The 24,932-nt window shown below is 37.7% G+C and overlaps 1 protein-coding gene across 2 annotated transcripts; it reads left to right on the top strand.

Moving 5' to 3' along the window:
• The first annotated feature begins 27 nt into the window (after nt 1–27).
• Nucleotides 28–20,152, top strand: LOC139468415 (zinc finger protein ubi-d4-like). 2 transcript variants are annotated; one of them, XM_071250368.1, is made up of 11 exons: nt 28–71; nt 949–1,112; nt 1,610–1,729; nt 2,239–2,280; nt 4,588–4,790; nt 5,187–5,265; nt 5,633–5,761; nt 10,567–10,692; nt 11,570–11,682; nt 12,391–12,472; nt 16,873–20,152. In XM_071250368.1, exons 1-11 carry the CDS (start codon nt 37–39, stop codon nt 16,938–16,940), a joined length of 1,161 nt encoding a protein of 386 aa, XP_071106469.1. In that variant the 5' UTR covers nt 28–36; the 3' UTR covers nt 16,941–20,152. The 2 variants fall into 2 exon arrangements, with proteins under 2 accessions (XP_071106469.1, XP_071106470.1); XM_071250369.1 differs by lacking the exon at nt 2,239–2,280.
• Nucleotides 20,153–24,932: the final 4,780 nt, after the last annotated feature.

Here is a 24,932-nt window from a genome sequence, read left to right on the forward strand (position 1 = left end):
TTACTTCGTGAGCACAGCTAACACAAAGAGTCCAAAATGGCGGCAGTAGATGTATCGGTGTACAAAAAAAGGTACATATTTCTATTTTATCCTTTTCTGTAATCTGCAATTATGTTTTGGAATCGCGTGTAAGGTTAATAATATCATACAGAAAAGGTGTGTGTGAAAATACAGCGATTTCTGGTTGTATTTGTCCATCAAATGTCCTTTTAGGTGACCGTCTCCTGTCGTGTCTGCCATGTCTGCTCGCAAATGTTTGCTCAAGAGTGTTTGTTTATTCCAAAATCAGTTTTCTGTGATGTTTAACGTTGCAGTATATCTAGATGTCGTTTTTTACCAATTATATATGAAGTATTTAGTTAGTAATGCCACTGTAGCAATGATATCACCGAAAACACTGGATGCAGACGCATTTTGCTAAATTATGAAGATTGGGTGACGCCAGCCACAATTTATGTAGACTTGCTGAGGCTCCAAATAGTGAAAAATAGCCTCCGCCTATTGTGTCGCATGTACGGGACATTTTACCACAAAAGAATTTTAGCGATTTATCTGTAGAATTATTCTTTTATATTAACTTTTCTTTTGGAATTGACATAATTAAAATACATTGTGCCTGATAGTGTGATGAATAGTCCCGAGTACACTGCAGCATGATGTTAGGGAACTAGTTTTAATCATCTTGATAATTTTATTCTTAAATATTGATCAATATTTTGTTGGAAACATATTTTGTTTCTCCATTTTGTTTATTAAATTAGAAAAAGATTAAAGAAACAAATACTTGACAAGTTGTGAACATTTTTTTCATATTGTTGAAGATAGAAACATGTATGACGACGTTTCCACCATGTTCATATGCATGATATTAAGTGTCAACTCTTTTTGGACTATCAACATATCAAAGAAACAGGTTGTTTCAAGCTGTTGATGGATTATTCATTTCAGTATGGGAAGTACACAGTTGTACAAGGAAGCCCTGGAACAAACAGCAAGTTTCAACACACGTATGGCCATGGAGCGCAAAATGAGATTACCATTCCTTGATTCACAGACAGGCATGGCACAGAACCACAGCAACCTGTGGCACCCTTATATGAACAGACAACCAGGTAGTCATTAAGCTCTTGCATGTTGAAACACATTCAGGAGCAGTATGCATAGTAATAGTATAGATTCCTGTATCCTTTGCTTATCTAAACCCAAGAACTGACAAATGAAAATAGGGTGGTCGACACTTGATTATTGCTCTTGCCATCAACTGGCTGGCCCAGGTTCGATTTAGACCGTTATTTATTGTTCGTTATGATATTGCTGGAATAGTGCTGAATACAGCAAAAGGCATCATTCACTCTCACCATTTAGTTTTGAGTCATGACCCAGTAAGCGCCAGGCATTTAAGTTTGTTGCAACATCCAAAGCGAAGGGGATACATATGACGATAACAATGATGAATGGAGCACTGTGTCACATTTCAAAATGTTATCAATAAACACGATGAATGTACAAATTGACAGGGGTTACTATTACAACTATGGCATGACTTATGAAATAAAATTCTGTTTCTTTGCTGCGGGGATGTGTGCATTCTGCTTGTGATTATTTCCAGGGAATGTATATGGTCAAATATACTCATATCCTGCCAAACGATGGAAAAAGAAAAAACGCTCATTCTTTGCTGCTGAGGTTCGTCTAGCTCGTGCAGGGGACATTGAGATGGGGGAAGCAGGTAAGGACTTCCATAATATTCATGAGTATTCAAGAATAAATTGAGGTCCACTCACCCACTGGCTATTTTGACACTACATAAAACTCTACAAAATGAGTGACCGTATTGAAAGTAAATGGACTAACCAAATTCTCTTGGTTGGCCTTATCATGCCTTACTTGTATAGGAGAAAAGTAATGATATCATGAATGCATGGTGTTGGGCAACCATCCCAGTATTATCCAATTATCCAATTCTTATGTTTGCAATTTGACATTGCCCATTCTGTGATTGTTTCTTTTAAGAAAAATGTAAGGGAAAGAAAACCCAGATTTTGTACAGTGAGATTTGTTTGTGATTCATGTTACCAGTATAAATAAATAAGAAGCTGCTTAAAAGTCTCTGTATGAAAGAATACTATCGTTTTTGTTTGCATTATATCTTGTCTTGTTCAGTAAACAGTGTAAATGCAATTTTTGTAAAATACTGTTTTCCCCCGTTTTATTTTGATGTTTTCATCCTACCAACAGCAGTCAACCAAAATAAGTCCGCGATCCAAGTAATAAAAAAAGGTTGGCTTTATCTTCATTATGTTCATGAATTTGTTTTGTTACATGTGTGATAGGGAATATAATGTACTGATGATATTCTTGATTAGTATCTAACAGTACAGTTATGATTAAAAAGCTGATCTATGTAACATAGAGGCACAGTAATGCACATACCTAATCTACATGATTAACCTGTTTTCGTTGCCATTGAAAAGTGAGCGTTGTGTTGATTCAGAGGCGGAATATGACCCAATCAGCTAATGTGACTAGCTGACTTATAATGGGGATAATGTCATAATACCCGTTGATCATGCAGTCTATAGTCACTGGATGGCCCAACCCACACTTGATTTCCAACTGTTGTAATACTGTTATGGCTGAAATATCGCTGATGATGCTGTCTACAATGTTAAGCACAATTCACTCACTTCACCATACTCACTCACTCACTCACTTCACCATGTTCACCGACTTATTAACCATGTTCACTCACTCACTTATCAACCATTCACTTGTTGATAAATGAAAGGCGGTGGGGTAGCGTAGTGGTTAAAGCGTTCGCTTGTCGAAGACCCAGGTTTGATTCCCCACATGGGTACAATGTATGAAGCCCATTTCAGATGTCCCTGTGATGTTGCTGGAATAGAGCTAAACGCGATATAAAACTGTACTCACTAATTCATTTGTCGACACTGATGAAGATCGACATCTAGATCAAATGCCTCCAAATGGACAGTGTTATTCCATCTCTGTTCACTGTTACCCATTTTAAAGTGAATTGAAGTTGTTATTGATCATTTTGATGTGGATTCTACTTGGACTTGTCACTTGTACCTATATATTTAGTGTTGGAAACTTAAGGCTGAAAGTCAAGGAGTCCTTGTCATAACCCAAATTTTAATAATTAAGAATTTTGGGGATCATGGGATGCTTAGGTAAAAATATTTAAAAAATAATCAAGGCTCTCAAAACACAATCATGTTACTTTCAAATACATAAAATTGATAAGGCTGCTTTATATAAATATGACAAATCTATTAGTTACAATAAACTATGTTTATAAGGAACATGCTTGTAGCGAACTGGCAGATATAACAAACTCTTTTTTTTGTCCCGTAAATTTGCTGTATATATGCTTGTAACAAACTTCGGTTATAACAAACTTAAATCACCTGTCCCTTTGAGTTAATTATAACCGTAGTGTACTGCAGTCAATGTTCAGACATTTATACTGACAGTATGAATACCTTAGTTCAGCTTTCAGGCAATGCACAAACACATATCAGTGTAAAACACAGATGAAAGTAACATTATCCCACTGCATTCAACTTAGGACAAAAAAGTGTGTATCATTTGTTAAACATGTTAAATGAGATACGACAAGCAGAAGTATGTGGTAACATGGTTTAAGAGAAGGGGTACAATATCCTAATCTCTATCATGTCCAGGATTGCTTTGACCAACTAACATATAAGGGTCTTATTGGCAACAATATTTCATTACCGGTATATGAGGACCAATAATTTAATGCCTTATAGGATATAGACAATTCAAAGGTTTGGAAATGTGTAGTCTATGACACTAGTCTGAAGCCTGAGTTGAGGAAAAATGTAGTCTATGACACTAATCTGAAAGCTGAGTTTATGAAATGTATTGTCTATGACACTACTCTGAAGCCTGAGTTTTAGTAAAAATCTGTTCAGTCCAGCAAGCTCAGCTCATGATAGTCCACATCATAACAATGATCATGTTGATAACACTAAATCGACTTTGATGAAAATGACTACTAGACAAGTTTGGTCTAGTAGGCTCAAAGTTTTTGGCACAGACTGAATTTGTACTTGGTAATGCATGCAGACATAAAGCTACAAGTTGGCTTCTTGTCTTACTATTGGAGTCTCTGACTCATGCAGGTTATTATTTCAACTTGTCGTCACTTCCTTAGACCTGCTTTCACTCCATCAACTAGCTCAGGGCACTGGTTGTCCAGTCGTCGAGCATGCAGAGTTGCGTCCCTTGGGCATGTCAGAAACCGATTGTCGCAGTTTCAAATCCAAGTTCGCCCCGATCATGTTTCTAGGTTTGTCAGCACCATACCATGCTCGTGGGTTTCACCAAAGTGATAATAATCTAAGACCTGCATCACTTCAGGCTTTCCTCCCACGTGAAGCCAACATGCCGTGATATAACTGGAATACTGTTCAAAGCGGAGATTAACCCAACTCACTCACTCATCGACTAGCTTTAGTTACATGATGAGAATAGTGACTTGATGCCGATAAAGGTCAGTATCCAAAACACATTTGATGATGTTTCTACATATTTCAGACATGCATCAAATAAGTGCGGTGGAGAACCCTGCCCACAGGGGCAAAGAGGATGAGGATGTCTTGGAACAGAAGGCCGAGTCCCAGGACCGGTGGTTTGAAGACTTTGACATGCTCAGTGATCCTCCAGATGCTGGGGAGATGGTTGATGATCAGTCAGATATCAGTGATTATGAAGATACGATCAAGAAGAAGAAGAAAAAGGTAATTGCTTACAAAAATAATATGATCATACATGGAGATTATGTCCATGTGTTATTTTATCCTTTGTCAACGACTCACATTTTCTGCCTCATGTCTTGTAGCGTGAACATTTTCGACTACCGTTGAACGTTTCATTTTATGCAAATCTTGAAATTTTGACTAGACTGAATAGTGATAACATGTAAAGACACCCCTGAAAAAAAAATATGAAATTTTAAGAGCTCTTCAATACCTCTCACCGTTAGACAAACACAGAATTTAAACGAGGACAGTTTCTAGCTTGAAAAGTATTAGCTTTTATGGAGCTATCCTGTAGTTAGGAGCTTGTTTCTACAGCTAAGTGTGGGTTTTGTTCAGGCTAATTGTGGGCTAAGTTTGTCATATTTCCTGATGCAGGGTCCAGGACGAGGAAGGAGGAAGAATGTAGACAAAGATTTGATGCCAGAAGAAAAAGATAAACCTTATGTTTGTGAAGGTGAGTACACTTCCAGAATGTACCTGGGTAACAAGTTAATTAATAGCGGATACTAAACCATTACTGTGTGTGTCTGTATATGTATACTGAATACTTTTTACTAAAGCTCACCCAAACCCAATGTTCATCATTGGTTCAGATCCCACATTCCCACTGATTATGATTCTTGGTTTGTCAGCTACCATGAATGTACTGAAGATTTTGTATCCCCAAAGTGGCAAATATCTTCTTTGGGGATTCTTTCCGCATTAAGCTAACATGCTGTGAGTAAACAGAAATACTGTTCAAGTGAAACTCTGCTCCCTTGGGCAAGACTATGTAGGCTTGCCCTGAGTCTGTAATTGAATATTTTCTCTACCCTCTACAGCATGCGGTGCCCGCTACAAGACACGGCCTGGTCTGGCTTACCACTACACACACTTCCACAATGGCATGATCGACGAAGACTGCAACACACAATCTCCAAAACCTCAGACTCGTTCCAATGGTAGCAAGTGTGAGTGTGCAATCCGCTTACACAAACCACCTTTCGCGTTACCATGGTTACCATATCTCAAAATGTTGAAATCATTTCTACATCTTTTGTAACCACTGTAGGTCATAATGCATGTCAATTTTGATTACAAGCTGATAATTTGTAGATTTTTTTGTTATTTTTAGTATTTTTCAAATTTTGTTTTGTTGACCCCTGTATTATTTTAGATGGATATTTTGCCAGCTTGGCATCTGGAAAATAGATGTTGTCTATCTTGCTTATATGTAAGTCAGTCCCTTGCACTTGGCAGTATACATGCATTCTGGTAGCATTTAGAGACTGTTACAATATGATAGCACATTTCACCATTCTTGGGGTATTCATGTTGTAGATTTTAATAACACATGTGGACAATATAGACTACAATGTATTAAGGTTACAATTGTGTAAATGCCGAATTCAATTGAGAAAATAGTGGTGAAATATGATCATATGAAATGTATTGTGTTGTGTTGATATTTGTGTTAAAAAAATATTTGCACATACATGTGATGGATCGAAAATGTGAAATAACGACCTAAGTGTGTTGCTTATGATGTTATAGATAGGTAGTTCATTCTTGCACTTAGGACTGTTACAGATTCTTCACCTCACGATTTTAGAATCTGAACACCAATAGATGTTTAGTAATGTTGAATTACGTCAATGTTAGAAATCATTCAAAGATGGAGACTGGTATCCAGATTTGTCCTGGTGTATGCTAGCATCTCACTGTATTCATTCTAATGCATCATAACCCTAACCAGGTGCCTGTTCCTCAAAGCGACCTTAGCTCTACAATTGTCGTAATTCAGTGTTAAAGTGTGGGAGTTATGATCGTGTTAGCGCTAAGATAGCTTTGTAGAACACGGCCCTTGACTTTATCTGTTTACCTACCTCATGATCCAAGAATATTTGAAGATGCATATAACTGTAGTTGCCACCCATGATGTCTTGGGGTGACCCTATGTAACTGTTGACCCCTCCCGTCTGACATTCTCTAGTTGTGAAGTAACTTGCCTGAACTGTTCTAGTATGATTTGTTTGGGACCAGCTCTAAGCCATCTCATGACCATGCTTCGGAAGTTTCTCCCCCGATGTTTTGAATGTTACAGTTTGATTCCCCTTCCCCAGTCCTTACCAAACTTGAAATCTACCTTGTGCCATGTATCTACTTTCTCTACCATATTTCAAAAGTCCTTACCAAGCAGAAATATCTTTTCCATGATGGAATGACCATACTCTGTTTGAAATGGCCTCACAAAAAGTCTTCAGCACCCCATGCTTGCTGTAACAGGCAATTATGCTTGTCGTAAGAGACGACTAACGGGATCGCATAGTCATGCTCCCTGACTTGGTTGATGCATGTCATTGTATCCCAATTGCGTAGATCGATGCTTGTGGTGTCACTCACCTGATTATCTGGTCCAGACCCAGAGTTCCCTTCACCATGTTTTCGTTTTCCATACCATGTTTGATAAGTCCCTTTTAACACAATAGAAGGCCCCTTATGTTTAAGTTTCCCAACCTAATTTGAAACCTTCCTACCATGTTTGAGAGCTGCCTAGCACTGTACCTCGTGTCTCCCTCGTTATGTGTCTAACAAGCCCCTAACCCCCTATATGGAGGACCTAATATATCAGTAACCTTCCTATGTGTGTTTCCCATGTGTGGTGTTTCATTCCTGTCACTGATGATGACTCTCACCAAGTGGAGAAGGGGAGTGGGATAGCTGAGTGGTTAGAGCATTTGCTTGCCATGCTGAAGACCCAGGTTTCAATCCCACGTGGGTACAACCAGATGTATTTCAGACACACACATTTCAAAGTGAGCCCAAATCAGGTTTAGCTTTGTCATTCCAATCTCCGATCTCCAATCTTTGCAGGCAATCTGTGAAACCATGTCATTCCTCAGCAACTTTTCCAATTCTGGTACCTGCTCTAACAACATGTCTCTTGTCCGAACATGTAATCACACATTTTGGATCTATCACATGTATGGCAATGTGTGCAACAGTGTTGTGGTAATGTATGCATGATGCATGGTGGGATGTTATGGTTCAGTTGCCATGGTATTGTGTCAGGTATAGATTGAAAATATTGCCTTTCACATAGAAGTCACGTAATTCTGAACATACAGTCACAAAAATATCTGAAATTTCCAACTACTGGTCGAAGAAGGAAAACACCCTTGCTGTGACAGCTTTGCTTGTAGCGTAGTCATTGTGGTCTTAATTGTTTTAGGATTATGGAAAGATTAAAGCAGCAGTTTGAAGAAACTGTATATTAAGATGCCTCAAATTTTGAAGAAAACAAACTCCAAACTATTAATTTTCCTGTCCACGTAGGTTATGATTTCAAATAGGTTTAGTCAACTTGAGAATTACTGTGCAATGTTGTTATGAGGGATGTCATTTAGTCTTTACAGGCTTCAGTTATCTGTCCACTTTTGGCTACGTTGATATCTGCTGGGCTTCCATTGTTAAGTATTTCTCTAATCCCAAGTGATTGTTGTTTATCATTGCATTCAGTAATATGTTCAAGTGTAATTATTCAATTAATTACCTGAAAATTGTTGATTGCAGATTCTTCTGTGAAGAAGACTCCACACCAAGTTTCATTTAATGAAATCTGCTGAATTTGAAGTCATTTTGCCCTGTTTTACCATTCTATTTGGTTCTATAGAATTTGAAAAAAAAAGTAGACAATAGCACAGATTAAGGATGAATGGAAATCTGGGATTTGGAGGTTGCCTATTGTCTTGGGGAGTTGCAGGTTGAAGACATTTATGTTTTCCTTGTTTTTATTCTTTGAAAATTCTATATCATTGATGGAAGAAAAGATGGAAATTGTTGCCAAGATGTACCTTTTGTTCATAAGTTACCATAAGGGGGACAACTGTCAGTATTTGGACCAAAGGAAGACAATTGTACAAGTTACTGTAAGACCCATATTAATCTGATGGTAAACTAATAAGAATCTTTCCACAATCCTCCTACTTTTGTGACAACGATCAGTAGCCACGATGTGAATATACATGCCTTACTAGAGGTTAGACTGTAAATGTTGGTGTAATAGATTTGCATGTCCTAGCACTGCAGCATGTTGTGGTTAGTCCGATTCGCACTCAAGCCCACTGCAGCGCAAGTCTCAACCATGTCTGCTTCTCCCACCCAAATGCTGGTAGAATTGTCAAGAATGTGCATGCTGGCCCCACCCCCTCCATATCCCTCCTCACCCCCCAAGACAGACGCAAGGGTTGGTGACATATCTGTCTCTCTGATATTATGGTTTTGGATCCCAGCGACTAATCTCTCCTCTAAGTAACTTTTTCTCCGTTTCAGGTGGGTCTATGCGAGCTCACCGTCACACTTAACTTCCCCCACTTATAGCCTCTTCATGGACTTCTGAATGGGATGTACAGTGTGTGTATAGTTTCTAAAGGGCAACTTTTTTTTTCGATTGGATCATTCATCCATTTTTTGCTCCTAACATCACCTGGTGATTAAATGTGTGATCTTATTTTTGCTAATTTTTTGGTGGGTTACATGCCGACTGGCTGATGGACTCTCCTGAATTTTTGTGGCTGTTTGTCAGAATTTGCTGAATACGCCAAGAATATAAGCTTTTGATTTGCCCACTGCTTAAAGTTTAGCTAGTTGTATGATTTCTTTATTGTGATTAATTTGAAATGCTTGATTGTCTGATTAAACGTAGTTTGCAAATTTTGCATCTTAGTTCTAAAAGTTGAATATACATGATTTTCCAGAATGATCTATGCTACCCAAAAAATGAGCTCAAGAAGAAAAAGTCATATTTTGACATTCATAAACATGTTCCGCTGTCACCAATTTTTAACTGTCTTAGTCATAACTATAACATGGTCTTCATACATAGATCTAGACTAAAATGTAGATTTAGAAGTCCTGCTAACTCTTGCATAATCTGTGTATATTTCCTTTTTTTAATTGTTTTATTTACCAAAATATATTTGATGTTTTTCTGTATGTGTTCAGTGTTGATATCAAAGTGCCTACTTTCATTAATGTAACATGGTGTGGACTTTTCTTCACTCAGTAGATCGTGAGAGGGTATTATGAGTTATATTCAACCTCTGTGGTAATAGGTCCTCTAGCCCTGATATCAACAGCCTTTGTTACTTTGTTAGCGTGAGGACGAACTGTCGTCCTGGGCAACTTAGGGACAACACCCTTTTGTCTGTATAGTGTAGTTGGGTTTAACACTTGGCGGTTCTGTTTTAGAATGAATGAGATTTGAATTTGATTTTTTTGTTTAATACAATCATGAACATTCTTTTCTATTTAGATAGCTTTAGTTAGTAATTATGTAGGACAGGACAATCTATTGCTGATAGTGATTCTTCATTAATATTGATATAGTTTTATTTATTTTGAAAATATGGATATTCTTGTCAGCAGTAAGATTTAAGAAAGGAAAAATGAAATATTGTTTGGATCAAAGATTTGATTTAATTTCTTTATGTGACAAAGTGTTAATAATAAATCAGTATTCAACTAAAGTAAAGTGCTATGTTAATCCTAATATATTTAACCCCCTTGATAGCAGGCAGATGGTACCTGGGTCCCAATTTCATAAAGTGACCTTATTGCTACGACTGTTCACATGTCCAAATAATTAAGCTAGTCGTAGCTTTAAGTCTTTGTGATGTTGGGTGCAGACTGTCAACATGTTCTTGAAGCTGTCCTCTGTGCTGGTCATGCTGTAGCTGCCATGTTGGACTGACTTGGGCTGTGTGATGTGTTACAGGTAAAAATGCTGATGGGAAGGCAACTGCTAATAACTATTGTGACTTCTGCTTGGGAGATGCTGCAGACAACAGGAAGACCAAACTACCCGAGGAGCTGGTGTCTTGCAGCGATTGTGGCCGTTCAGGTGACACAGACTTTCTAGCCATGCACATTTCAATTGTCTTATTCAGCCGTCTCCGTGGTCTAGTTGATAGAGCGTCTGTGTGGAAGGTTGTAGGTTCAATCCCTGGCCGCGTCATATTAAAAGATGTCAAAATATGGTACTTGTTGTTACCCTGCCTGGAGCTCAGCATTAAGGGTATAGAACAAGGACTGATCAGCTTGGAGTCTGTATTCTGGTCTGAGAGGTGTATCCATGCTAACTGCCGCATGGTATCGAGCCACATACACACAGACATATGCAAACACATTGCTATTGGAGTGAAATAATCTTTAAGTCAACTTACTCAGACTCTTATGCACTTGGCCACAGCCAATTCATGACCCTCTACACAATCGTTTTAGTTGAAATAATTAGTTGTGTATCTGACAGCAGGATTCTTCAAATAAGTAATATATTGATGTGAACTTAGGCCTGTCAGCATTTCTGGTCTAGGGTATATTGCAGGTATCTATAAGTAAAATTGAACCGGTAATTTCTATGGGTTATCAGTCCCTGTCTCCAGGAGAAATGTGAATGACCTTTGAGATGGAATATTGTCATTGGTCACTTTGCTTTCATTGGCAGTGGCGGGTGGCCTAATCATCTGAGGTGCCATATATCCCTTCAGGCGTTCCTCCTTCATCCGGTTGACACATAGTGATTTACCCAAGCATAATATGCATTATCAGACTGGACCATGAGTAACAACATTTGAATGTTCATGGTATTTAATTTTACAGTTTATATCTCATGTAGTTTTCAGGTTTGTTATGCCAATATGAACCTTGGTTCTATTTGGGGACTATTCTAGGAGACAGTGTAGCCTTCCCTATGTGACCATCTGTATGTTTGTGTGTAGGTCACCCAACATGTCTCCAGTTCACAGCCAACATGATCATATCAGTGAAGAAGTACCCCTGGCAGTGTATTGAGTGCAAGTCATGTGGACTGTGTGGGACCTCCGATAACGATGTAAGAGATGTAGCTGCTCGGTTCTCAGATACAGGCTCTGTGTTATTTTGATGATTTAAGATTCCAACCTTTATACTTTACAACTCAAAAGAAATTAAAGAACACCATCAGTCAATATGAGGGCCCTAAGAAGTAGTGAAATGGTTTGGATATTTACTTTAAAACCTGGAATGAATTAATGTGGACAGTGGTCATGATTGATGATGAAATAAGACACCAATAGCTGTCAGATTCTAATGTGCTGTAAGTACAAAGAATATTACTGTGTCCCTTGGGATGCAGTATATTCTTTTTCTGTGTCCAATCTCAAATTATTTTTGCGTACTGGCTGCACATTTGTGAGTTGCATAAAACGCTGGTTTACATCAATGTTTACATTGCTTAGGAAATGTATAAAAATGATTAATACAATGTTAGCATTTAAGCCTGTTTTCACCCCTTGTTAAATAGTGCAGGGGAGATAACTCATGTTTACGGAGGAGTTATCTTTGAAGCTATGAAACTAAATATTTGGTTTCAATTTAGATATCAAAAGGAAATTTAAAGATACATTTCTTTCATGACATTAACATGATTAAGGTGTCTGAAATATGGATGTGAGTTCATAGTGTGAACAGTTTATATCTATTTCTTAAAATTAATCCTGTGAGAATTTTAAAGATTGAAAACTGTTGACTTTGCCCCTTGATTGGTTTATATTCATTTCAGGATCAGTTGTTATTTTGTGACGACTGTGACCGAGGCTACCACATGTACTGTCTCACACCACCTCTCACTGAACCTCCAGAGGGTACGTATACAGAATACACTACAGGGAGTGAGTATGGTTTTACGCCGCTTTTAGCAATATTCCAGCAATATCACGGCGGGGGACACCAGAAATAGCCTTTGCAGGCAGGATAAGTTTTCAGTGTATGATCTCTAGGGAGAAGAGAATGAAAGTCTACTGCACACTGATCCAGTGACTGGTAGTAATAATATAAAAGCGCCTGTGAGCACTATATTATTATTATTGTGCAAATGTGCCTCTGTTCACCGAGCAGTGAATGGGTACCCGGTAGGATGAGATGGCAGTGTGGTTGTTAACCTTCTAGCGCCTAACAGGCGTCTTAGGTTGTATACTCCCAAGGGAGCTGAGAATGATTGTTGATTTCACACTGATCCATTTAATGTCTAAGTGCTTAGAGCATGCTTTTGCATGGAGTACTGTGCCATATAAATGGATGATTATTATTATTACCGTATTCAACATAATAAGCGCCCCACTCTAATAAGCGCCCATGGCAATATTTGCTAATATTTTGACAAGTGAACGATCCCAATCAGCACCCCTTCCGATTGTTCAATCTACACAAGACGTATATGGGTCATTCTCAAAAAATGTCAGAATTTCAACTAAGCAAAAACATCAAAATTGTCTTTTGTAAAATTCCTTTTTTATTGACTCAGTACACAAAGTAACTTCTGAATAATAATGTTAAGCAAAATGACACCTTAATAATCAATGATGTCCTAATTATGATAATTAATTAACACTGAATAGGAAAAATATGTCTGTCCTGTTACCATTTTAACAATTATATTTTCTGTAACAATATTTTTCAAAGTTCAACACAAATCATGTCAGTTCTTGTTTTTAAATGTATTGTTTAATATTTCAATGAGTACAATTAAAAAGAGATTGGATACATTATTTTATGGACAGATTTGTCCAGCATTTGAGTCAAATGAAAACATTTGAATTCATTCAAATCCAATATGACAAACATACCCTGATTATTGCATCTTATATTTGACACATATACTTCATTAGATGATATATGTTTGAATTCAAATATGTTCTTCTGAAAAATAAAAATAAATAATCAGTATATTTCTATTTTAAGTGCTGGTAACAGGACAGACAACGTAGTAACAGGACAGACAACTGGCTTTGATTACAGATAACTATAATATTCAGGAGTTTCAAGATTTTGAAATATCTGACAAATACGAAAAAAGTATGTGCAATTGATTACACCTGAACATATAAGGTGTAATTAACTGAATATTCTTGTATGTAATCTGAACTATAGAAACCGGTCGGTAACAGGACGGACAATTGAAAGTAACAGGACGGACAAACTTATGTTTGCAGTCAACTATCCTGTTCAGAAGTTCAAAGTTTAGAACTCTGACAAATAAGAAAATGTTTTGCTTAATTCATGTGTTTAACAGTATCTGATCATATGGATGTTATTAACTGAATGTTCTTCTATGTAATCTGAATGTAGGATACTGGTAGGTAACAGCACAGACGGAAGTAACGCCAAAGACAATAACTTTTGCATTTTGGGTTAATCCCTAGAATTACAAAGAATTTAAATTGATTTAAACTTACACAAAATAGTCATGTGACAGTTTTTGTCATGAAGCAGCAACACAATAACCAACTTTATATATGTCAAACATCAACATAATCTGGAGAAAAAAAACTTGTCAGAAGATTTCCTTTTGAAGCTGTATTCTTTTGCAATTGTATTCGCAAATACTCAAATAAACGGTCTGAAAAGGTGAATTATAGTTTCCTTAAAAGTACAATTCACTTGTATCTATGATTATTTGATTAGTGCCAGAATTAAATGGTGCCTTTCATTCACCCAGAAACCACAGGTTGTTTATTGTTTCTGTTTTATCATATCTGTAATAGCTTCCCAGTAAATGTTTTCAACACTGAAGTGGGAAGCAGTGCCTTCAATCTCCTTTCGTTCAGGAATGATGGTAATAATGTCCTCGTGCTTGTACCAGCATTTGTCCAGCAGGAGTCTTGGCCAAAAGAATCATTTTTGATCCTATTTTTTTGCCAGGCTTGTGCATGCATTCCACATATATATCATAGGTAGAAACATCTATGTATCCAGGATATGGAAAACCATCATATAACACAACCACACATTTTCCAAGACACTCTTCTGTATCATCTGGAACGGATAGTAAAATGTCACTCTCACTTTTCTCAACCTCACCCTTCTCCACCACACCACCTGTCTTCTCCACACTTTTCTCAACCTCACCCTTCTCCACCACACCACCTGTCCTCTCCACACTTTTCTCAACCTCACCCTTCTCCACCACACCACCTGTCCTCTCCACACTTTTCTCAACCTCACCCTTCTCCACCACACCACCTGTCCTCTCCACACTTTTCACAACCTCACCCTTCTCCACCACACCACCTGTCCTCTCCACACTTTTCTCAACCTCACCCTTCTCCACCACACCACCTGTCCTCTCCACACTTTTCACAACCTCACCCTTCTCCACCACACCACCTGTCCTCTCCACCTTTTTCTCAACCTCACCCTTCTCCACCACACCACCTGTCTTCTCCACCCTTCTGTTGTTTTTTCATCAGATAACTATCTTCAACAAAGTAGTCTATTTTTTTATGTATATATGTTTTCTTCTAAACTGTGATAAATTTGAAAACATATCTCTTAATGTTTCATAAAATTAGAATATTTAGTGATTGGATAAGAAACGTTAGATAAAGATGACCAAATGTCTGTGCTGTTACTTTTAAGTCTTAACCAATTTTTTTTATTTAGCTTAGAAGATTTGTTCAGCCATAGCCTCTTGAATGCCTGTGTTATTTCAAAAGAATTATTTGTGTTAATATGGTAATTATATTATTGATTGGTTATACTAGGAAAGACAGTTTAAGGTGATGATAAGTCTGTGCTGTTACCACGGAATGTCTGGGCTGTTACTTTTTCATCAGATAACTATCTTCAACAAAGTAGTCTATTTTTTATGTATATGTTTTCTTCTAAACTGCGATAAATTTCAAAACATATGTCTTAATGTTTCATAAAATTTGAATATTGAGTGATTGGACAAGAATAGTTAGATAAAGCTGACCAAATGTCTGTGCTGTTACCAATATTTGTCTCTGCTGTTACTTTTAAGTCTTGAGCAACTTGTTTTTATTCAGCTTGAAAGATTTGTACAACTATAGCCTTTTGAATGTCTGTGTTATTTCAAAAGGAATTATTTGAGTGATTATGGTAATTATATTATTGATTGGTTAAACAAGGAAAGACAGTTTAAGATGATGATAAGTCTGTGCTGTTACCACGGAATGTCTGTCCTGTTACATGTTTGAAGGTAACAGCACAGACAGTAACAGCATAGACAAATTGACATTAATTACAGGCTTTTTTAATGAGACCTCCCATGAAATGTTGAGACCACATGGCATTGTGAACAGTTCATATTTTCTAATATTCTGAAAAAATGGTTTTAGAAAAAAATATTTGTTTTGGCAAAAATGAGCAGTAACAGCACAGACATAAGAAAAGAGTATTCATGATAGGAATAAACTTCCCTGTCAAGCAGAATTATCCAAGGTCTTCTCTCACTTGAAGGACACTGCTGCCATGATAGTACAGGAAGTAAGCTGTATTTCTGTTATTTTGAATTATGGGAATCTTGAAGGATTATTTATTTTTCAGTTTTGATCCATCTTGGTAACAGGACAGACACTTTTTTATGTACAAGTGTTTCTTACCAAAAACCAATATAAATAAAAGAGTGTATCTTCAAAAGATAATTTTATATCATGAGTTAGAAAGGTATTGTACAATATATAAACATTATTTACATAATATTTTTTATTTTTAGCAACATTAAACAATGTTGATGTGCAAACATAGGGTTACGGACACACCCTTCAGCTCAATTTAACCGCAATTAAGCAGTTTTAAATAAAATAAAATACCTAATGAGAAATACTAAAACTTAACTTTCAGACACCATGGTATGTTCTACAAAAAACACTTGTGTTTAAACATATCTAAAATAAATATTTTAATTGTTATTCAACTCGGACTAAAAAACTCACTTTTTTTGAGAATGACCCATATATTCGCACTTGTTTGTTATATGCATCCTTAATAATGGGCAATTAAATTCTGGAATAATATATCTGTCGTATATAAACATTTCAGGCTGTCAGCATAAACCACAAAATTTATCTTTCAACTCTGTTTTTTTTTCACCCAAATAATATTCAAATAAGAGCCCCCTATTTCTAATTCTGAGAGCGCCCTGGGCGCTTATTACTACGTCGAATATGGTATTATTATTATTAAATACTGTTTAAGACAGTGTTAAGCCTCACTTACTTACCGGTATGTGTGTCTGTTGCAGGTAATTGGAGCTGTCACTTGTGTATTGAAGAGTTCCACGGGGGTAAGAAGCCTGCTGGCATGCAGTGAGGACCATGCCTCGGTTGTTCTCAGGGCTAACAGCGGGACTTCACAGTGGGAACTTAGCATTTATCATATCGGGTCAAGATCTCTCATGCACAAGAAACATGCATCAATGCATTCGAGCTTTGCTTTGTGCAGGTGTTACGTGTGTAGAAACTGCTATCACTGTCATCTCAAAAAACGCATTTACAAAATACAAGGAGAAAGTTGATATCCAGTAACTGTTTTGGTCAAGCATAGATGATACTATGTAATGGTGTAATGGTATGACGATACAGTAGGGTATCGCGGTACTCATTTACCAAGACAAGATCTGTCTACAGGAGCTGTAGCTTCACACAAACAATAACAGCCATCCAAACTGTGCTAATAAAACTGATTCGTAGCGTTGGGTGATACCCTCTTGTATTAGCCGATGGATTGTGTGGGATTCAGTTATCATGGTACAATCAGTATTGCTGCTGTATCATTTCATCCCAGGATGACATCGTCCCAGGTACATCATTACCATCTACGATGTCACCGCGAGGAGAAGTTTCATCTGCAAGACACCCTATGGTATCATACTGACAAAGCATTCCCATCTAAATGTTGAAGCAACTTGTACATTATCTTGTTCATATATTCTTTCGTTTGTCTATAGACTGTATAGTGCCTTTAATGCTTGTATTATTCAGGAATTTTCTTGGTATTGTTGTATTTCTCTTTCTTACCATAATAGACAGTCACATCAATTGGATGACTGATGTAAGGAACATGTAAATGGGACTCTGAATAATGTAAGGAACCATTTTGTCAATAAGGCAAATGGTATTTTAATGTTTCTGCACTTACTTCTTAACAAAGAGAGCACTTTTGTTTCGAAACTGTTTGTGGAGACACTTTGAAGCGAACATTGCAATGAGCTATTCATGATGAAAGTGTTGACAAAACTGTTGCCGGTGAACTTTTATCGGAAAATGATTGTATTGTGGTCATCAATAATGCCATGTAACAATGTTGGTTGTTCTTAGTCATGTTTAGTACCACCAATCTGAAATGACTTAAAAATAATTTCTCTCACATGTCAGAAGCATCTTTGTAAGAACTAGAACTGGTTCCTGCTGATAAACACGGAAGAAATATGTTCCCTGTGAATTAGTCTTATCAGCAATACTTAGTTGGACTTGACTGATCAGAAAATTGAGACAATTGTTATGACGGTATTGGGTCTGAGGTTGTGTCCCCGAAAGAGTATTCAACGTGTAGACTTTCTCCCTGGAGCTATCAGTCAACTTGACTTGATAAAAGAGGAAATCCTTTTGTTACATCGGAATTTTGCTGTTCACACAAAGAATGAATATATAACCTATGGTGGGACTCAGAATTGAGCATTGGTGTTTCACTTCAATGGACATTGGTCTACCTTTAGTCAATCAATCCTTTATTTCAGTATTAAGGCCTGAGGCCCAAGTACAATTAATACGATGAAGGTATTTTGAACATGACTGCAACAGCTAATATTTACAACTGTGAAGATTGGAGACTGATGACATTTAGTTGGCTGTATGAAAAGAAACACTGACATGAAGAGGTGTAGTTTGTAATCATTTGTGCAATATTTTATGATTTGCAAAGATCGAATAGATTATTTTTATACAATGACAACAAATGAGTAATGCAACGATGAGATTAAATCAAAATAGCATTTGTTGTTAAGATTGTGTCCTCTGGTTATTTTTGAAAGATTTATGTAGTCAGTATTGATAATGCCTTTAATATCTTACCTGTACAGCAGGCTTTGGCTCAGGAAGAAACAGCTCCTCTGGGGACAAATGATGAAACTCGTCAATTTAAAGAAAAACCATCACAATTTTTACGAAGTTTATTAAAGTTTTTGCAGGAGAGCCACTTGTACTAATTTCATGTGAATATATTTCACCTTCTTTTAATATTTTATGGATTTTTGGCCTAATAATTAAGGTTGGTATGATGGGGGGAACAAATTCCAAATTCAAAAAAGTTGTTGAATTTCCTCTCATAATTCAGTGTGTTTTGAATATAAATTTTCAACAGGTTTTGATTATATTTAATAATTAATATTGATACCAGTAAATTTACTTATTTCTGGTCAGATAATAAGACACAGACTGCTTTCCAGTATTAATATATGTTGAGTTAGCAGATTCATAAACCAAGTTTGAAAAAAGTCTGGCCTAATATCTTTGTCAGGAATCAAGTGAATTGGATTCACACACCTTTTTTGGTAGCTTGTTATACTGGTACATTTTGTAGATGACTGCATCCCTTCCCCTTGCCAGCATCTGCTGATAGTTGCTTAATCCTGATTAATCAACCCTGGTCTGTAGGCACTATACCAGTGCTTGTGGTTTTCAACAGATTGGATAACCTCTACGACCTGCATCACTTTACGCTTTTCACAAACATATTTCGTCGTGATATGACTGAAACTGTTCAAAGTGGCGATAAAGCACTAAACGTTGCTTTTAATGAAAAGGGCTAACATGCATTGAATTTGTTAAACAAAGTTGAATGGGAGATCTTCCTTTGACACATTAATTATTTTTGTTTAAAGCTTCCTTGGTATAAACTCTCAACTGTGTTCATTGTAGGAGTCTGCATCTAACAGGATGTGTAGATGTAAATATATGTTTATTGTTAAGTGCATTCTGAACTTTCCATGCTGTTTGAATCTCCATCAGTAGCATCTTGATTCATTTGACCGAACATAATTCAGTGATGAATTCAGTATCTAGAATTTTGATTCTTTGCCCTGATAAGATTGTCAGCATGAGTAAATATTGCAAGCAGAATCTTTGAGTAGCCACATTGTGTGGTTGAGAATTGGTTGACGCGGCACCATTTTCCATTTGATCTTTCAAAAAGTAAGTTCAGTGGCTTAAAAATGTGGTTGCTAAGTGATCGCATTGTCAAATTCTACTCTAAAATAACAATAATTTCATCCATTCAAGGGTGTTATTGAAGCAGTAGAAATAGCATGGAATATCGAGGATGTGATTTATGCCGAGGTTGGGTTTTGATTCTTCCAGGCCAGTAAGGCAGCTGACACAGTCATGTCTGTTGTTTATTTCATTAAATCAGCATCATTTGTGAATCACTTAGCATATTACAGTTTGCAAAACATGAAAGGTGCTCGTCAGTTTCACATTATTGTAATCATTGTCCATCTGTCACCGTTTGTGCATAATCAGCATCATTAAAGGTCATAGTGAAAGAACTGCTTTGTCTGTCATTTGTTTTCATGAAATCGGGTTCGTTGGTTAAGAATGGTGGACAACAAGTTTATTGTTTGTTTTTCAGATTTCATTTCTTTTGCAAAGGATATGAAAGGCAATTATTTATATATGATAATGTTTATTATTCCCAACTGATAAAAAAGCAAAGAACACTGATTAAATAGTTGTGGCCTGTGTATTTACCCAGCCAGGCAAGTGAGAGGCACCTGTTGGGATAGCTTGTCATTCTGATTTTGGTTTAGATAATTGCATATTGATGATTTGGAAATAAAATACGTGTAGTTGTGATCTCCACCATCACAATTTCTCAAACCAAGAGGCAAGGATAAAAGTGTGGGAGGTGGGGAACTCAATTTATTTTCATTTTATAACTGAACACACTTGATGTGACAGTGGGGTGATTTACTTTGAAAAGTGTAGTTGAACAATGGATGTAGGCAATGTTTGATAGAAAAGCCAAATACAATGACTCATCTTCAGGTGAAGGTCGGTGAACGACATGAAGGGTCAAAACCCAAAGCCGACGCGTGTGGCCACCTTGTGAAGCAGCACAGCCATACATGGTCCCAGTAAGTCTGTGGGTAATGTCTCGTGCTATCCTGTTCCATTTATGTTGCAGAGCGAGTTCAAATTCCCTGATGGTATTTATCAGGACTCGCTTGTACAAAGCGATCTTAATGCTAGGAATATCTTAAGTCTATGTAAGAGTATTGGAGTTACAATGCTTTGGGCAAGTGGGCCCTGATCTGTGGGAGACATGAAAGTCGTTGCCCAAAGTAATCCCTCAAAGGCTCAGTTGGTGAAAGGGCAGGCCAGGGAAGAACTGAAATGTTTTGTGCCAGGAATTGTAGCAAGACTTGTGCTGAAAGAGTTGGACGATGTGATGTCTCGGAATGTTATACCTGTAGTACACGACCTTGACCCGACCACAACAGACATGGTTGGTTGATTTGTTGTTTAACGCCACACTCAGCAATATTGCAGCTATATGATGGGGGTCTGTAAATAATCAAGTCTGGACCAGACAACCCAGTGATTAATATCATGAGCATCAATCCACGCAATTGGGATCCATGACATGCATCAACCAAGTCAGCGAGCCTGTCCAACCGATCCCGTTAGTCGCCTTTTACAAGAAGCATAGTCACCTTTTACGGCAAGCATGGGTTGCGGAAGACCTATTCTACCCGGAATCTTCAAGGGTCACAACAGACATGGAGCAGTGCTCTGTCGTGGTTGGTTGGTTGGTTTGTTGTTTAACGCCGCACTCAGCAATATGCCAGCTATATGACGGCGGTCTGTAAATAATTGAGTCTGGACCAGACAATCCAGTGATTAATATCATGAGCATTGATCCACACAATTGGGATCGATGACGTGCATCAACCAAGTCAGCGAGCCTGACCACCTGATCCTGTTAGTCGCCTCTAACGACAAGCATGGTTTGCTGAAGACCTATTCTACCACGGCGTCTTCACGGGCCAGTGCTCTGTCGTGATAACTGATCCCAGCCCACACCATCACGCTTCCACCATCATATACCCATTTTGTTAAATTCTGTTTTCTTGTGCTGCATGTCACATGTCATATTTTGGCACTTTGTTCATGTACGCGTTGGTGGAATCATGTTGCTGGATTTTGCAGCTTGGACAACGCACATTAACTATTGTCCATAGTTTACTCACATTATTCCATTCTCATTAGACCGCCTCCGTGGTCTAGTGGTAGAGTGTCCGCCCGGAGAGCGGAAGGTCCGGGTTCGATCCCCGGCCGCGTCATACCAAAAGACGTTCAAAGATGGTATTTGTTACCCTGTCTGGCGCTCGGCATTAAGGGGCTAAAACAAGGACTGGTCGGCTCGGAGTCAGTATACTGTGTCCGAGGGGGGATATTCATGTTAAACTGCGGCATGGTATCTCAATGAGCTAGCAAATCGGCATCAATCCGGACTAGTACAAGCAGCCACACAAACACACACACGTACATGCACGTCGCTATATAAGTGCCATTATCTTGGACGCGACGTTAAACCCCATTTCACCTCACCTTCACCATTCTCATTAACACAAAGCATACATTTCTGTACTTTACTAGGAAAGTGTTATCCCAAATATAACATTTGTTACACTAGGATGTTACTGGAATAATGCTGAATGTGACATGAACAATATTCACTCACTCCTCAGCCAGCAAGGAGTCATAGGCCCACCATGTGAAGGGCATTTGTAATTGCACCAAATTTCCAACTTTCCAGAGATAATCCGAAAGTGATTTCTTTCATGAATTCTTCTAAGATTGCCAATGAACAATTCCTGTAAAGATTACGTTGTAAATACTGCATGGGATTATACACACTACGTTCCTCCATTGGTTGCCCAGTCGTCTAAGGCGCCGCGATTCGCTGTGCAGAGTTGCTTTCCTTGGGCACGCCAGAAACCTATGATTCTGGGTTCGAATCCTGGTTTGCCCTAATTATGTTTCTAGGTTTGTCAGCACCATACCCGTGCCCGTGGGTTTCACTGAAGTGGTAAACATCCGAGACCTGCATCACTTAGGGCTTTCCTCCCACGTTCAGCGGACACGCCGCAATATAACTGCAATACTGTTAAAAGCGGTGTTAAACCCAACTCACTCACTCACGTTCCTCCATCACCCGTGAACACATTAGCCACATTGTCACTTATTTTTAACCAACGAATCAAATGACGGCCTGGTTCCTGCGAGAGGGCAGCGAGTGTTGTGCAAATGGGTGGTTGAATCGCATAACCAGTGAAGTTCCCCGCTAGACGTGCCATATTCTCTGCTGTCTGCGCTTAATGTCAGACAATGGTAGGGTTTGTACAAACTTAATACACAGAGTTGGGCTTATCTGACTTCCATCAGCATGGACGGTGGGGTAGTCTAGTGTTTAGTGTTCACTTGTCACTCAAAGACTCGGGTTTGACTCCCCACATGGGTACAATGTGTGAAGCCCATTTCTGGTGTACCCTGCCGTGATATGGCTGGAACATTGCTCAAAGCAGCGGAAAACCATACTCTCACTCACTCCATCATCAGCCTTTGAAATTCATGCTAGGATGCTGCCCAAGACTACAAAATTGTGCCGAGGACAAGTAAAAATCCAGTGATTGTAGTCCTTATTAACTACTAAAGTGCTCACGGAAATGAAAAAACCCTGTTTTTTCGACCTCAGATCTTAAATAAATGTAGTTATTGTACAAAATATATAAATATTCAAACAACTAAATAAGTACTAATTGGGCCGTGGCACAAATACAGCGTAACAAATGTTTTTATGCCTTTTTACACGTAAAAGTGTGTAAAACTGTGAATAAAACAGACTATTGTGAAACAGGGCATAACCAGGTGTAAGTAGATCAAGGTGACCTATGACACCTTGACGACAGGTGAGAACAGGTGCTTAATGCCTATAGTCTGTTTCTGCTATGTCAATTTGGACTTAGTTTTATTTTTGAATGTTGAAAGTGCTGACAAATTACCTCGTGTAAAGTACATTTTGTATTGTTCACTGAGATCAAACTAGCAAATCCAGACTAGTACTTTTCGAGTTATTTTGTTATTTCGTATTTACAGCTACGTAACACTTTGTCGATTTTTAAATTGAGAAAAACAGTTTTTTTTCATTTCCGTGAGTACTTTAGCATGTGTGGGCTATAGTTCCGAACCACTTCTCAATGCTTCAATTTTGCTAAAAATTGGAACTGAATAAAACTGACAAAAAATGTAAATATAGTTTTGTCTCGTTCCTGCACAGAGTTGGACTCATTTGACTTCTGCGAGTTATACATAGTATCATTCATTAGCGAAATAAAGATACTGGTTACAATTACTGAAGATGCAAAATTCGAGCTATCCAAAGAAATGTAAAAAAATGATTGTCAGGGTAAAAATAACTGGGCATAATATTTTAAACAGTTAATTCAACAGGGTATGATAATGTTCACTGATGTTTGGATTTAACAAAATGTAGGTACCGTATTCGACGTAATAAGCGCCCCACTCGAATAAGCGCCCACGGCGATATTTTCTAATATATTAGCAAGTGAACAATCCCAGCATAAACCACGAAATTTACGATCTTTCAACTCTGTTGTTTTTCACCAAAATGATATTCTTATAAGAGCCCCCTATTTCTAACTTTGAGAGCGCCCTGGGTGCTTATTATGTCAAATATGGTATACCAAAGCAATTTGTAATTGATTTTACACTTAATTTTTTTACTTAAAAGACATGTACTTCCACAGTGGTTATCTCAACCTTGGTCAAATAAATTTAATCACTATTCAGGTATTAAAACAAATTTAAATAGAGCACTGTTTGTATAATATAAATGTGAAGAAATTCCAAGTGGTGTTAGCCTGATTTAGATGCCGTTCACATGATCTGCATATTAAATCAGGTACTGAAAGAGAAGACAGAGTTTGTTAACTATGAAGTTTTAATATCGAAGATGAATATCACTTTTTCTTCTTTGTTATTTTATGTAAAAAGTTTACTTACTATAGGCATGTGGCCTTCTCAGTACCAGGAAATAACGGTTGTTTGATTCACTAAAGGACCCGTGAAGATCTGGTCTTCAGCAACCCATTCTTGCTGTAAAAAGAACGACTATGCTTGTTGTAAGTGGCAACTAATGGGATCGGGTGGTCAGGCACGCTGACTTGGTTGATGCATGTCATCGTATCCTAGTTGCAAGGATCGATGCTCTTGATGTCAATCA

This window comes from Haliotis cracherodii, unplaced genomic scaffold, assembly GCF_022045235.1.
Source record: "Haliotis cracherodii isolate W230 unplaced genomic scaffold, xgHalCrac1.p SCAF_2, whole genome shotgun sequence".
Taxonomy (NCBI): domain Eukaryota; kingdom Metazoa; phylum Mollusca; class Gastropoda; order Lepetellida; family Haliotidae; genus Haliotis; species Haliotis cracherodii.